This window comes from Poeciliopsis prolifica, unplaced genomic scaffold, assembly GCF_027474105.1.
Source record: "Poeciliopsis prolifica strain line A6 unplaced genomic scaffold, Auburn_PproV2 SCAFFOLD016, whole genome shotgun sequence".
Taxonomy (NCBI): Eukaryota; Metazoa; Chordata; class Actinopteri; order Cyprinodontiformes; family Poeciliidae; genus Poeciliopsis; species Poeciliopsis prolifica.
Window position 1 is genome coordinate 254,802 of NW_026562391.1, and position 13,362 is coordinate 268,163.

Here is a 13,362-nt window from a genome sequence, read left to right on the forward strand (position 1 = left end):
TAAAAAAATAAATAAATAAATATATATATATATATATATATATATATATATATATATATAATATATATATATATATATATATATATATATATATTATATATATATAGCGAAAAGACAAGATAAAGAACTTCTATCGTCTGTTGAGTGTTATTGTGGTAAGATGTATATGACGAGGCTGTCTACACCTCTTCTTTTACGTTGCTTTTGAGATAGGGAGATGTTTTTATTTTTGGGATAACAATACAATAACTACTAAAATCAACAAAAAGAGAGAAAAGTTCTAAAGTATATTGACCCTTACTGTATGTACTTTATACCTCTGTGTAGTCGTAGAAATGTGTGACGTTTTCTCTGTGGGATTTGTTAAACAAAGCAAGGTTCGGCCTAAGAACAACAGTGTGTGTTTTTGATGTATCTGGTTTCAGTCATGAAAATAAAGAAAACACTGATAACTACGTCGGGCTTCTGGTGCGGTTTTTCATCTCGCTGACACAGGAGAGCGGAAATGTGGAGTGGAAGGAGTGACCCGAGGTTTGCGGCGTTTTATTACGCATGCATTTCTGAAAAGCGTGGCATTCATTTTGTTCATAGCCCATCTGAGTAAAAATTCTTCTCTTTTTTTTTTTTGAAGGAAAGGCTTTCTTATTCCCACTAAAACCACAGATATCTTATTCCCACTCAAACCACAGACAGAAATCATTTGCAGTTGGCACAGAGACCATTCTAATGGTTCCATCCAACCAGATGGCTGGTTGGATGGAAAACCTTCTGTTTGCACCTACTACTGCACAGGATTTGCTCTTGTAAATTTCACAATTTTAGTTAACTTAGTTAAGTTCTCCAGAGTCCTGCTGTTGACCTGATTATCTGACTCAGACGTACTGAAGCAGAGACAGTCGAAATGTTAGGGGACTCTTAGACCCTGAAAGTCCCTCTGACTTCTTCTCAGTTGGTTGTAATTCATTACAATCCCGCACGGTGGCAGTATTGTTAAAGAAACCACTGACGAGGAAACCATTCTATACGGTTGAAGATTTGTCCTCTCTATATTTCATTTGCAATTGCTACGCATACTTAATTTTAAAAGTAGGAAAGCGATGGTAATTGTTAGCATAATAAAAATGTTATTTTATTATAATAAACTGAAGCTAAAACCTTAAATATGCTGCCTTCATAGGCAGCGGTATTGTGTCTCCTGACTAGAATCCAGAATATACTCCAAGGATGCTTCCGACAGAGTCACATCAGGAAGCAAAACTAATAGAAATATAGTTAAACTATTAAAAGCCTTAGTTTTTAATTTCCTAACATCAATAAATGTGTTTTTGTGTCATCGAAGTTAACATATCGGACACTGCGGCGTGATCCTGAACGCAGCAAATAGCATCCAACATGGCGGCAGAGCCGAAGACTTTGATGCAAAGCGTAAGTGAAAAGTGTTGTTTATACCTGACACTGGCAGCTAATATTCCCCAGTTACATTACTTTAACCCCGTCTGTGTCTCACGGGGGTCTTTGTTGCTTACTTTGACCCTTTCATTGGCAATTGCTCTCTTTTAATAAAGCCAGTTGTAGCTATTTTTAGTAGAGCTCATTAGGTGCCTTGCTAACCGTAAGCTAACCTACAACACTTTAAAACGACTGAAAAATAAATATACTCGAGTTAACAAGAAGCAGGAGGAGTGATTATCAGTCAAAAGGCGCAGTGAACAGTGTTTTTCCTGGTCTTATTTAATTCTTTACATCGAACTGGCTAAATAGACTTGTACTATTTTATGACTTAATCATAACACCTGGGGGAGTTTCGGTTTAGCATTGAACTCTGTTTTCCTGCTTTTTCAGTAGCTCCAGTTCAACATATCACACGAGCACACATGTCATTTAGAAATGAAAAGTTAAAATGAACAGCATTTTCCACACCTTTTCTGATGCCGTGGCATTGTTTATTCATGTATTTGTTTGTTTATTTTGTGTTTGCAGCAGCAGCAGAGCTGGACAGATGACCTGCCCCTGTGTGAGATGTGTGGCGTCGGGGTGGCGCCCAGCTGTGTGTACAGCCCGGATGGTAAAGGAACCCAGAACCACCCCATGGAGGACAGGCATCTCAGGCTGAGGTGTGCAACACACAGCAGCTTCACTCAGCTGTCTGTTAGCATTGAGATAATGGAACTTTTTCTTTTCAGAACTTTCTTCCTAGTTGGAAATATTCACAGTGTTCAGTATGAATTGGTTTTAACCTTGCTTCTCTAATTCACAGATCCGTGTTTATTTTTTTGTGCATTTTTGTTAGATGTCAGATGGTAAATATTGATAAAGACTTTATAAAGGACAGTTGCCCAGGCCAGGGCGGCAATTTTTCTGGGGGCCTCAAAGGCTTTTTCAATTTATTTTTATTTTGTTACATGTTTTGCAAACATTGCACCTTATATAAAACTCAGAGACCCAAATCAAGTTGAGTTGTATGTATATTTGGAGATTTTTATGAATATAATATAATAATATAATATATCGTTTAAGTTGTTAAGAAAGTTAAGTGTTATTTCTCAAGCTGTTAACAAGATTTTTTTTGTAATTCCTATTGGACTTAAATTTGAATATGTCATTGATGCTCTCAAAACGATACATTTTTGCTCATGTTTCTTGCGCTTTGTCGTCCAATCAGAGGCGAGAACTGTTTCCTCTACGCCGTTTTTAACGGCTATGACGGCAGCAGGGTGGCGGACTTTGCAGCCCAGTGTCTGACCGCTGAACTCCTTCTCGGGGAGCTCAATTCAAGTCACACAGACGGTGACGTCCGCCGGATCCTCATTCAGGTGTCTGACTGTTTACTGGTCTGTCTGTGGAGTCACATCTCTTCTGTGAAACCTTTCATCCTTTGAGTTTTTTCACTTCTGTTTTAGCAATTTTATCATTTTTTTGTAGCTCCTCTGATGTGCTTCAGAGCCGCTGAACGAATTATAATGCGTGTTTTCTTTGTTGCAGGCCTTTGAGGCAGTAGAGGACAGTTACTTTAATACAATAGGCGATGCTTTGGCAAAAAAGGCTCACCTGTCCAACTACCTCCTGCCACACAATGAGGTATGCACACATGGAGAGGTGATTTTATGACACAAAAAAGCAGTGATGTACATAAAAACATCAGGTTAAGGCCTCATCAGTCTGACTCGGCTCTCCTTCACTCGTTGTAGTTTTTTTCTGTTGCCTGTTTCAATCGACTTTTTTTTTGTTTGTTTTTTTTGCATTGGCTTTCAGTTAGATAGATGCACCAATCCACTTTTTTTCCACTTCTGATACAGACATCTGAGGTTTGGTATTGGCTGAAATCAATCCGATGCAGAAAATCTGCTGAATTGACTCAAAACATTTTTTCTAAACACAATGTATTGAATTCCAAAGTTCTTAAATATACCAATAGCTTCACAAGCTTGGTCAAACATGTAAAACCAACACAACTCTAATCTGTTCAGTCTGTGTAATTAGTAATAGAATAGAGGAACTGAAACTGACAAAAATAAACTTCAACAAACGGTTCAGAAAGTTCAATTAGGATTTCTAAATGTAATGGAAAATAAAGAATAAAACATGACGTGGCTCAGAGCATAGAATTAGACTGAATAGATCTGTCCTTATGGATTGGGCACATTGTCACCGAAACCCAGTCTAGAATCTTTTTCAATATTGCGACCGATCGGTGCATCTCCAGTTATCCTGTCTTTTTCCTGATTGATTTTCTCAGTTTCTTTCACCTCCATTTTGCCGCCTTCCTACCATTATCATCTGTTATTTTTATTTCTCTGAATGCTTCCCGGCTGGCCAGGATGTGCCGTCCCACGGTCTCTCTTTGTCTGTCTCTCCTCAGAGTCAGAAGGTCCAGGAGCGCCTGAAGGAGCTGGAGCAGGAGGTGTCAGGAGGTGCTACGGCTGTGGTGGCTCTGATTCTCAACAATAAGCTCTACATCGCCAATGTTGGTATGCACACGTTTTATTTATTTAAAATTTTATGCTTTCTGAGCAGTATGTTTGATTTGCAGCTCTAAAGAGGCTTTATCTGCTTGCAAAGAATTATTTAAAAAGATTCTGCTTTCCACCAGCAGATGTCAGACTTGATGCAGATTCGAGTCGTTTGATATACAGAAAATCTGATACAAATGTTACAGTGAAACTTTCATTGATTTCTCCACTAGAATTGAATGTTTAGAGTTTCAATCCAAACTGTGTTTTCAGTTTCAGTTGAGTCAAAGTTTGCTTGAAGCTGGAGAACTTTGTTTGCTTGATTGCACAAGTGTTTGAGCAAAAACCAACCCACAGCCTGGAGATGCAGAACAGAAATTTGAGCTATTAATAATGACGAGCAGTATAACACAGAGCATGATAGGGAAGTTACTGTAAAAATCAAGATTGTTGAGGGACACAGGTTTGTATAACGCCCCAGTCGGTTTGTCTTTAAAATGTCATTAGTATGCATGCAAAAGACGAGATTATTCCTTAGTTTGGATCGAATTTTGAAGGAAGTCAGAGTTCGATCCAATTCTGACTATGTATTTGATAATGGATAAAGTTACATAAAAATCTTGTCTACTTAGTCACTAATGCAGTATTTAGCAAAAAAGAAAGAAAACGTGCCAGCTTATATTTAGAACTGATTTATTACACATAGGAATGGCCGCTGGGAGGATCAGGAGTTCAAAGTTTAGCAGGAAGGTTTGAACCGAGACATAAGTGTGCTTTTGTAAATGACTGCCAGCTGTTTGTCTGCGTTGAACATATCAGAGCCGGGTACGTGTGGAGCGAAAAGCTGCGCTACATTAACTTTCAGCATTTTGCCCACAAGAACATAAAACCTTGCTTAACAAACGGGCGGATATTTTCTCCTTTTTTTTCTAGTTGAGGATAGAGAAGCCTGATCATGATTGACATAAAGCAAATTGGCTGCATTGACTGGCCTTGTTCGGCTGATTAGAACATTACAACACACAGCTTGAGGCAGTTTAGGGATATGAAATCTGTTGGTTGCTCTGGAACTGCATGTAGCATCTGCTTACTGACCCAGAAATGTAATTTTAAAAGTTAATTAATCATTGATCTGTCTTTTGCTTCCCCAGTTAGAAAACCGATTAAAAAAACAAACATTTTTGTGCCTTTTTAAAGTAACTTTAGATGAAGTTTCTCAGTAAAATTTAATGATACTGCAGAAGTGTCTGTTCTTTGCATGATGGGGCATGTTGACCCTGTAATAATTTTTTGCAGTATTGATAGCAGAGCTACTTTAATGTTTTGGACATCAGTCAGTTCTCAGCAAAGTCCTGCTCAACATACAAACATTTCCACTCAAAGCGTTGTGAACTTCATCCAGTCATTTTCAATTGTTAGATTCAGTATGTCTAACACAAAATGCTGGTTTCAATTCTGCTTGTTTGTGTCATTTTTTAGATAATCAAAAAAGGTATATATTAGATAGATGAGAAAGAAAGTCACTGATCCACTTTGTTCACTTCTGGTATCACTACAGATATCTGAGGTTTAGTGTTGGCTAATAACGATCCGATAAGTCATTTATAAATGGAAAATACACAAAGCAGTAATGAAATTTCCCCACAGTGGTTGGTCTACCAAGATCTTTGAACTTTGAAGCTAAACTGCTGTTCTTTCTAAAGATCTTTTGTTTTTTATGACTCAGCAATAAGGAGGGCTGGAAAAAACAGGAGGTTTCCAAGACAAAAATAAGTGCTGCTGACCAAAAAGAAAACACATTTTCTTTTCTTATTTTCCAAAAAACATTTTGATAGTCTCTGTGACATTTAAAAAATTGCTTTGTGTTATGACATCGTTTGACATTTTTAGTATGGATTGCAGACTGGTATGTTTTTAAAGATGGATTGTTAGATATTTTGCAGCAGTTTGACCGTCATTCGTCTAAATTAAGTTGTATTAAATTAGACTTAAAAACAAATTTTTTGTGTTTTTGTCTTTCCTAGGATCACCCTAGAATTTTCTCTTTCTCAAATTTAAATCCCCAAATGGTAAAAGGGGAAAACCAATGATCGCTATGTTTAAGCTTGTGAATGTATGGATGGATTCAACATTCTCAGCCATGCACACACAAAGGGATGAGAATGTTGAATTCAGATGTGTAAAAACACGTAAAACATACATCACTCTAAAAGAAAAAGAGATTTGAAAAAAGAAACAAAAGTTGATTGTTTTGTGAAGAGTGCTTCCTGTTAAATCTAGTGTAAAAATAACTGCATACATATTTTATTTTAACACTTAAAAAAAACTAACAAAGGTTTAGATAGTGTTAAAAACATGCAGCTGTTTTTTCCCCCTTTTTTCCATACAACTACTTTGGTTTAGTTTGCTTTTCTTCTTAGTAGAATAAATCCGGATTTTGTGTAATAACGTTACTTCTTTGTCTAGTGCTAAAATGGTCTGAAACATTTCATGATGACAAAAATAAGCAGAAGGGAGGAACTACTTTTTCACACCACGGGACACGATGTCTCCAATAGAAACAGTATTTTTTTATTGTTTTTATGTCAGATTCATAAATATCAGATTGTGGTGACCCGATCAACACTTATTTAACGCATCGTTAAAATTCTTTGTTTGTGGTTTCAGGTACAAACCGGGTTCTGCTGTGTAAGTCCAGCAGCGACGGTCAGAACCAGGTTCTCCAGATCGGGCGGCCACATAGCACCGACAACGAAGACGAGCTCCAAAGACTGGCGGCAATGGGTGAGGAGCGTTGATGTGCTCACATCTGTGATGTGATGGAAACCTGAAAATGAATTCATCAGGGTTGCTATTAAAGCAGTTATTGTTGGACGTTCCTAACAGGATAAATGTGTCATTTAGGCATCCAGAGTTTCTCAATGGAGCACAGACCATCTCATCTACATGCTAATAGCATTCTTTGCTAAAGGAACAGTTTGTTCCATACAACAGGCTGTAACAAGTCCAGCCTCAACCTGACAAATACATTTGTCATTTTTTTAACATTTGTAGCATAACAAAAGATAAGGTACGAGTAGTTTTTATTTTATTATATTTATTTATTTGTTAAATTAAATCAAATATTACAGAAATTTTGCTTTGATCTGAGACTGCAGTCAGTTTTTCATTGGGGCACAATGAGTTGTTCAAATGTTGGCACTAAGTCAACTTTAAACGTGAAAAGATTTAAATTATTTTCTTTAGTACTTGTAAAACAAATAGGTAAAATAAAATGTACAAATCACATAAACAGAATTGTAGAAAATAATAAGCAAATGCAACTTACAAAGAACTGAGATTTTCAGAAAATTTGATTCAGAAAGGCGACAATGGAAAAGATGCATTTCAATTAAAAGTGTCAGTTTATGGAAGAGTCTTAAATGGGATGAAAGGATCTTAATATATTTCTGCATTTAAAATAAATTTGAAAACCATTATGATGAAGCGATACGGCATTGAATAATGTTGAGTAGTTTTTGTGTATTTGAAAACCATCTCTAATAGTTTTTTGAGCTGAATGTCTAGTTTTCTCTTTAAGGGGCAGATATTGTCACTTCATTCTTCTTTGTGCCCCTTTTCATTAACAGTTTCTTTCACTTTTTAACATGAACTAATCGTATTTATTATTGAAGGAATGAATGAAATGAAAAGTAGTTTTCATTCAACCAAGTTTGCTTCTGATTGACAATGAGTCAAGGATCTCTCAAAAAGAGTGTCAATTTAGAAGAAAATTCAGTTTTATTTACATTTACATAAAACCTTCACGTTAAAAAAACATTTCTAACATTCTCTATGATCAATGAAAAAACTCACATCTTTACTGTTGTAACAGCCACCAAATCTTTTGAACTTTTGACCCAATTCTTGCTGGTCTTCACTTGCAATTTGCTGATTTGTTTTATGCGATTGAGTCCCACGTGTTTTACGTTGATCTCATCTTAAGCCATTCAGAATTAGAATCGTTGTGTTAATAACTTAAGACATAACTTTAAACCAGAATCTGACAAGGAAATGACTAATTATGGTTTGTTTAGGACCCATAAATATTTGTTATAAATCTTGTTTAGTTAGGCTGGTAAGTCCTTGCTCACTTTCTGAGCAAGGACCGAATATTTACATTAAATGTGATGTCTTATTTGAATAAAAAAAATGTACATTTTGAATAATAAAATGTGGAACAAGTGCTCTGAGTACTTTCCAGATACTCTGTATATACAATCGAGTGAACAGTCACATGAGTGTGTGTAATGTGTGATGTCACAGTAATGCCTTTACCTTTAGGTTGCTTCCTGAGCAGTCGTCCTCTTGTGGTTTTTAATGGAAAATGTTTAAATTTGACAGGAAATTTTAAAATATTTCTTGGTAATTATGTGTTATTGGATGGCCTTATTAATAACACCTAAACACCAATTATGAAGTCTGAAAAATAGGCAAACATAAAACATACAATTTAAATAAATATTTCTTTCTTTCCACTTTGGTTATTTCACCCTAATTAAAGTGTCCAAAGTTTTTCTTTTTTTTTTTTTTTTTTTTTTTGTCATTTTATTTGCTGAAAATACAAAAAAAGAGTCTTTTTAACCCATCTTTGCTATCACTGTTACTGGTGTTAAAAAAACAAAACAACAAATGGATAAACAAACAAACAATTCTCAGCCTGGTGGGGGGAGCAAGTCCAGCCTGGTGTCCCGCCAGACTTGTAATACACTGGGAGAAAACCCTGGTGAATGTTTGGCCGTTACACAACTTCTTTATATTTTGTCACAATGCAGCCAAAAACATAAATATATTCCATTGTTATTTAATGTGAAACACCAACACAAAGTGAAGAAGAGAGAAAATGATAAATGATTCAAAGCAAGAGAAACATCAACCTGAAAACTCGTGTTGTTTTGATTTCCCCAACCTCTGTTTACTGCTGCTTTCATTCTTCCTCTGCTCCTTACAATTCGTCTCGTGTGTGTGTGTGTGTGTGTGTGTGTTTACTGCCCGCTCCACTGTGGCCTACATCGTGTCTCCTGTGTCGTAGGTGTGGACGCGGCTCGAATACGGCAAGCGGGACAGATCGCAGGACAGAGCAGCACCAGGCGGCTGGGAGACAGCAGAGTCAAGATCAACTACTCTGAGATAGATCTGCTCAGGTCGCCATTCTGACTACGCTTACATTGGTTCACACACGTTGTGTTATCTTTGTGCTTTGTCCATTTCTGAGGAATCTCCTACATGTGTTCCTATTTACTATAACACAGCATACAACTTGATTGATTGTGAAAAGCAAGACATTTATCTTCTAATTTGAGTTTGTTGATGTTTCCAGTCCACACAGGAGCAAAATTACACCAAGAGGCTCAGATACTTCCAGATATTGACTTATGTTTTTGATATGGTGTCAGAGGAGCAACATGATTTTGTAGCTGTTGATTCTTTACCATTCTAGGAGCCTTCAGTCCAGCTAAATAACACTGTACAGCTGTAAATGTTACAATACTTTTTATTCTTTTTAAAGACAACTTAAAAGTTTTGGTAAATAATTTTTTCTGTTTTTAGATTCTAAAATAAAGAAAACACATAAATCCTTTGCAAAGAGAAGAAGATGGATACATTTCCTTTTGTAGGTTGTTGGAATTTGTAGAAAATGGGGAAAAAAGTAAATAATTTCCCACATTTGATGCAAATTTCAGTGAAGCTTGAAGCAGAGCCTTTTTTTTTTAGTGTGTGTGTTTTCTTGGCTATCACATTCTCTGTCCGTCATGAGGAAATGATCTCTCCAGGAATTTCCCTGGAGAGATCATTGCATCATGTTTTGCTGGTTGAAGAAAATTCAAAAAGGAATTCAAAGTTGCAGAGCCAATTATTTTAAGAAAATCACAGATGGCGAATGTTATGTAATCATTCCACCCTGGAAGAAAAATGCATCGTTAAACTCCATGTCTGTAAATTCCTTTTATTAAAGTTACATGAAATCAATGCTGTGACTATTAAGGCAGTATTTGAAAGTGTTTAATCTCTCATCTCTTCTTCTCCTTCCCATTGCCGTCATTATCGTACCGGAGCCAAGACTCTGTAAAAGTGCTTTATTCATAAACACACATACAAACCCCCATTTCCTCATTTCCTGTGGTTATCCAGTATCCAGACAAATCAAATCCAAATACTTTTGCATCATTCAAATTTTAACCCCCATCAGATACAGAATGGAATCTGTACTGAATTCTCTCCTCTGCTATCAAGGAGAGAGCAGAGCATCCAATGTAATTCATACAAAAAGGATCAATATAATAAACTGCTGTTTAGGTCAAGCCTCTCAAGCAAATTTTTGTTGCTGTATTGACTTTAATTGTTGGGGGTTTTTTTGCCAACCTTTCCTTTCTTGTTGTCGTCTCACGCTTTCCTGTCTCTCTCCATTAGTGCGGCCAAGGCGAAGCCCATCATCTCTGAGCCAGAGATCCATGGCAGCCACTCTTTGGACGGTGTGACAGGATTCCTGCTGCTGATGTCAGAGGGCCTAATAAACGCCCTGGAGTCCGCCCACGGCCCAGAGCAGGTCAACCAGGTTAGCAACAACGCTGTTGTTGTTTATTTTGGTTCTTTTTCGCTCTTCAAGCCTCACATGAGACGTCTTTTCACTTTGGCGTTCAAGTCTTTTTTTTCCTCTTGTCTTCTCAAATGTAGCTATTATTTTTAAAAATGATTTCCCCTCTCCGACCTAGGAAATTGTAGCCATGGTTGCGGCCGAGCTGGCCCAGCAGACCAGTTTGGAGGTGGTGGCTCAGTCCGTGGTGGAGCGGGTCAAGAGGCTTCACCACGACGTCTTCGTGTCCGGCCGTCAGAGAGCAGCCTTCTGCTCTCGGCATGAGGACATGACCCTGCTCATTCGCACAATCAATTACCCGCTGGCGGACGCCGCGCTCACGCCCACACAAGGTAGAAAGCGTTATTCTCATACGGAAAATTCCCGTTCCACTGCACCGGAGAAAATTCTGGGAAGGATAAAAACTTCTACAGTGGTTGCAAAGCTCTTTTCTTTATATCATTGGCAATTTCCCACTCACAACATTTAAATATGATGGTTAGCTTTTATATTTCGCAAACTCAGCTAACAACCTCTTGCTAAATAATATATTATGTTTGTTTTACGTGTCCTGCAGGATGTTTATGAGTTTCAGAGCAGTTTCTGTTGCTGGATCGCTCCGATTGTTACACTTGTTTTCGGTGTTTAGTTCTGGGTCTTGAGAAAATGAAATCACGACTCTTATCAGTGTTGCCAAGAATAAAAAAGGTCAAAATAACCCAAAATAACCCAAGAAGGACATTTTTGCTGAAATCGCACCTTTTTTATCACAATTTAGTTAGATGGAAATATTTTTGAGAAAATATGAAAATACACGTTCCATGTCCCTTCAACACTTTTAAACAGAGTGGAAAACAATATGAATAACCGGGATGTTTTGCCGCAGATTTTAACATCTTCACCTGCATCTCTTCAGGCGGGCGGATCTATCCAGTTTCAGTACCATACTCCAACAGCCAGAGCACCAGTAAAACCAGCGTGACCCTCTCACTGGTAATGCCGTCTCAAAGCACCCTGACCAACGGGACTAACACCGCCTCCACCCTGGAGGAAGGCACCCCCACACCGGGGTAAGCTTGGCTTTTTCCTCTCCATGCTGACTTTCTCCTTCCGCTGGTGTTGTTTTTCCTTCTTCTCCAAACGCCGCTGTTTTGTCTCAACCTTTATCTTTATTTCTTTGTTCCTACGGCTGTGGGCAAGTTTACTTAAAGCGTATTTTAAATAAGCAAAATTAGACTTCCTCATTCTTCCTTTGCTGTATTTATTTTAAGGTGCGCTTGATTTTCAGTCCCCTGCCTCCAGCCTCCACAGCTGTGTTTATTTACATTTAGACAAAGTTTTTCCTTCCTCACTCTTGTGTTGTGGGTGGATCTGGGCAGCTTATCATTTTACAGCTGGAAACGGGTATTATAATATTCAATAATACTCCTACACATAGCATATGCCAAATGCAATAGTTTTAGATGTGTTAAAAGTACTCTAATTCACTGTAGTTGACAAAAAACTTGCTGCTATTTCAGTGAAAGGAGGTTCTGCAAAATATTAATGCAGCTGAGCTGATTACAAATAGTTTTTTTAATAAATCTGCAAAAAGAAAAAAAATGCATAAAGCTGGTTTAAAAAAAACTGAATTTTGCATTGCGTTGTACAGACTAGTGCTTCTTAACGAGAGTGGCGCCGCCCCCTGCAGGGCATGTAGAGGAGGACAGAAGGCGCTAGCAGCAATATTTGTTTTTCTTTAATATGTTAATGACAAGTCTTAAATTTTGTTATGTCAGATTATGTCATTTGATATATTCCATGTAGTTTTTCAGTTTTTTTCTCATGGGACTTTTCTGTGAGACAGAAGTTTGTCTCATGCAAACAAATTGCCAGCACTTGTCCATTTGCACATGGACAAGTGCAAATTTATCACCAGCTGGGGGAGCGACGGTCGTCTTCACCATCGGCTCACTTCTGTGGCCAAACATGGCAGTCAAGCACCAGTCTGACCTATTTAAGAATTTTATTGCAACAAAGTTGTTGCAAAGGAGGGAACTACTGCTGAGAAGGACGAGAAAAAAGCCGTAGATGTAGCTATGATGAGGGAAAAAGATGAGAGATAAGAAGATTTTTAGCTATCCTCCTAAATAGTAGCATTTCTGTCATGATACAAATCTTAAACTTCATTTATAATGGTCTTAAAAAGTCTTAACTTTGTGTTGGCAAAACCTGCTGACACATTGTTACAAAAGGAGCGTTTGGGGAGCGTTTGCTCACAGTTTACACCAAAGATGCATAACAATGCCAGTTTAAACTTTGAACTACTTGTGAAAAACTGTGGAATACTCAGTTAAATTTCAGGAGATGTAATGTCAATATAGCAACTTGCATTAAAAAGAGTTTTGATGTGTGTTTGAATGCTGGACACTATAAGAGAAAGTCTGACAACTGAACATCTACTCTTGTAATTATAACCACAGCGATAACAATTTGCTCACAATGTAGTTAATGGCATTTGTGACAGTCTGCGTGTTGATATGCTAACTCCATTCTAAGTTAGCTTGCAGATTAACAGCAGTTTCTCTAGACACTGTTCTAGAGAACCTGCATATAATTTAGCTCTGACTGAGATCCATTTCCCTGATAGGTAAAATATGACAGCTGAGCTCCACTTTCATAATCACTCATTTTCCCTGTCTGCTGTTGTTGCTTTGGGATTAAACTGGAACTATGACTCCTGGCTGTTCCGCTTCAAGGAACCACAGCACAGGCTGAGTCACTACATAAACAACAAGCTCATGCAAAACTGAGATTATT

At 37.5% G+C, this 13,362-nt stretch overlaps 1 protein-coding gene across 4 annotated transcripts in view; it reads left to right on the forward strand.

Moving 5' to 3' along the window:
* Positions 1-1,347: 1,347 nt before the first annotated feature.
* LOC129366909 (TGF-beta-activated kinase 1 and MAP3K7-binding protein 1-like) overlaps positions 1,348-13,362 on the forward strand; it is a 76,991-nt gene continuing 64,976 nt past the window's right edge. For all 4 annotated transcript variants that reach the window (XM_055041004.1, XM_055041005.1, XM_055041006.1 and 1 more), the window contains exons 1-10: positions 1,348-1,425; positions 1,981-2,114; positions 2,663-2,813; positions 2,983-3,078; positions 3,860-3,968; positions 6,618-6,734; positions 9,022-9,133; positions 10,401-10,545; positions 10,703-10,916; positions 11,480-11,633. In XM_055041004.1, the coding sequence (XP_054896979.1) occupies positions 1,393-1,425; positions 1,981-2,114; positions 2,663-2,813; positions 2,983-3,078; positions 3,860-3,968; positions 6,618-6,734; positions 9,022-9,133; positions 10,401-10,545; positions 10,703-10,916; positions 11,480-11,633 (1,265 nt within the window). In that variant the 5' untranslated portion in view covers positions 1,348-1,392. The remainder of the gene's footprint in view (positions 1,426-1,980; positions 2,115-2,662; positions 2,814-2,982; positions 3,079-3,859; positions 3,969-6,617; positions 6,735-9,021; positions 9,134-10,400; positions 10,546-10,702; positions 10,917-11,479; positions 11,634-13,362) is intronic.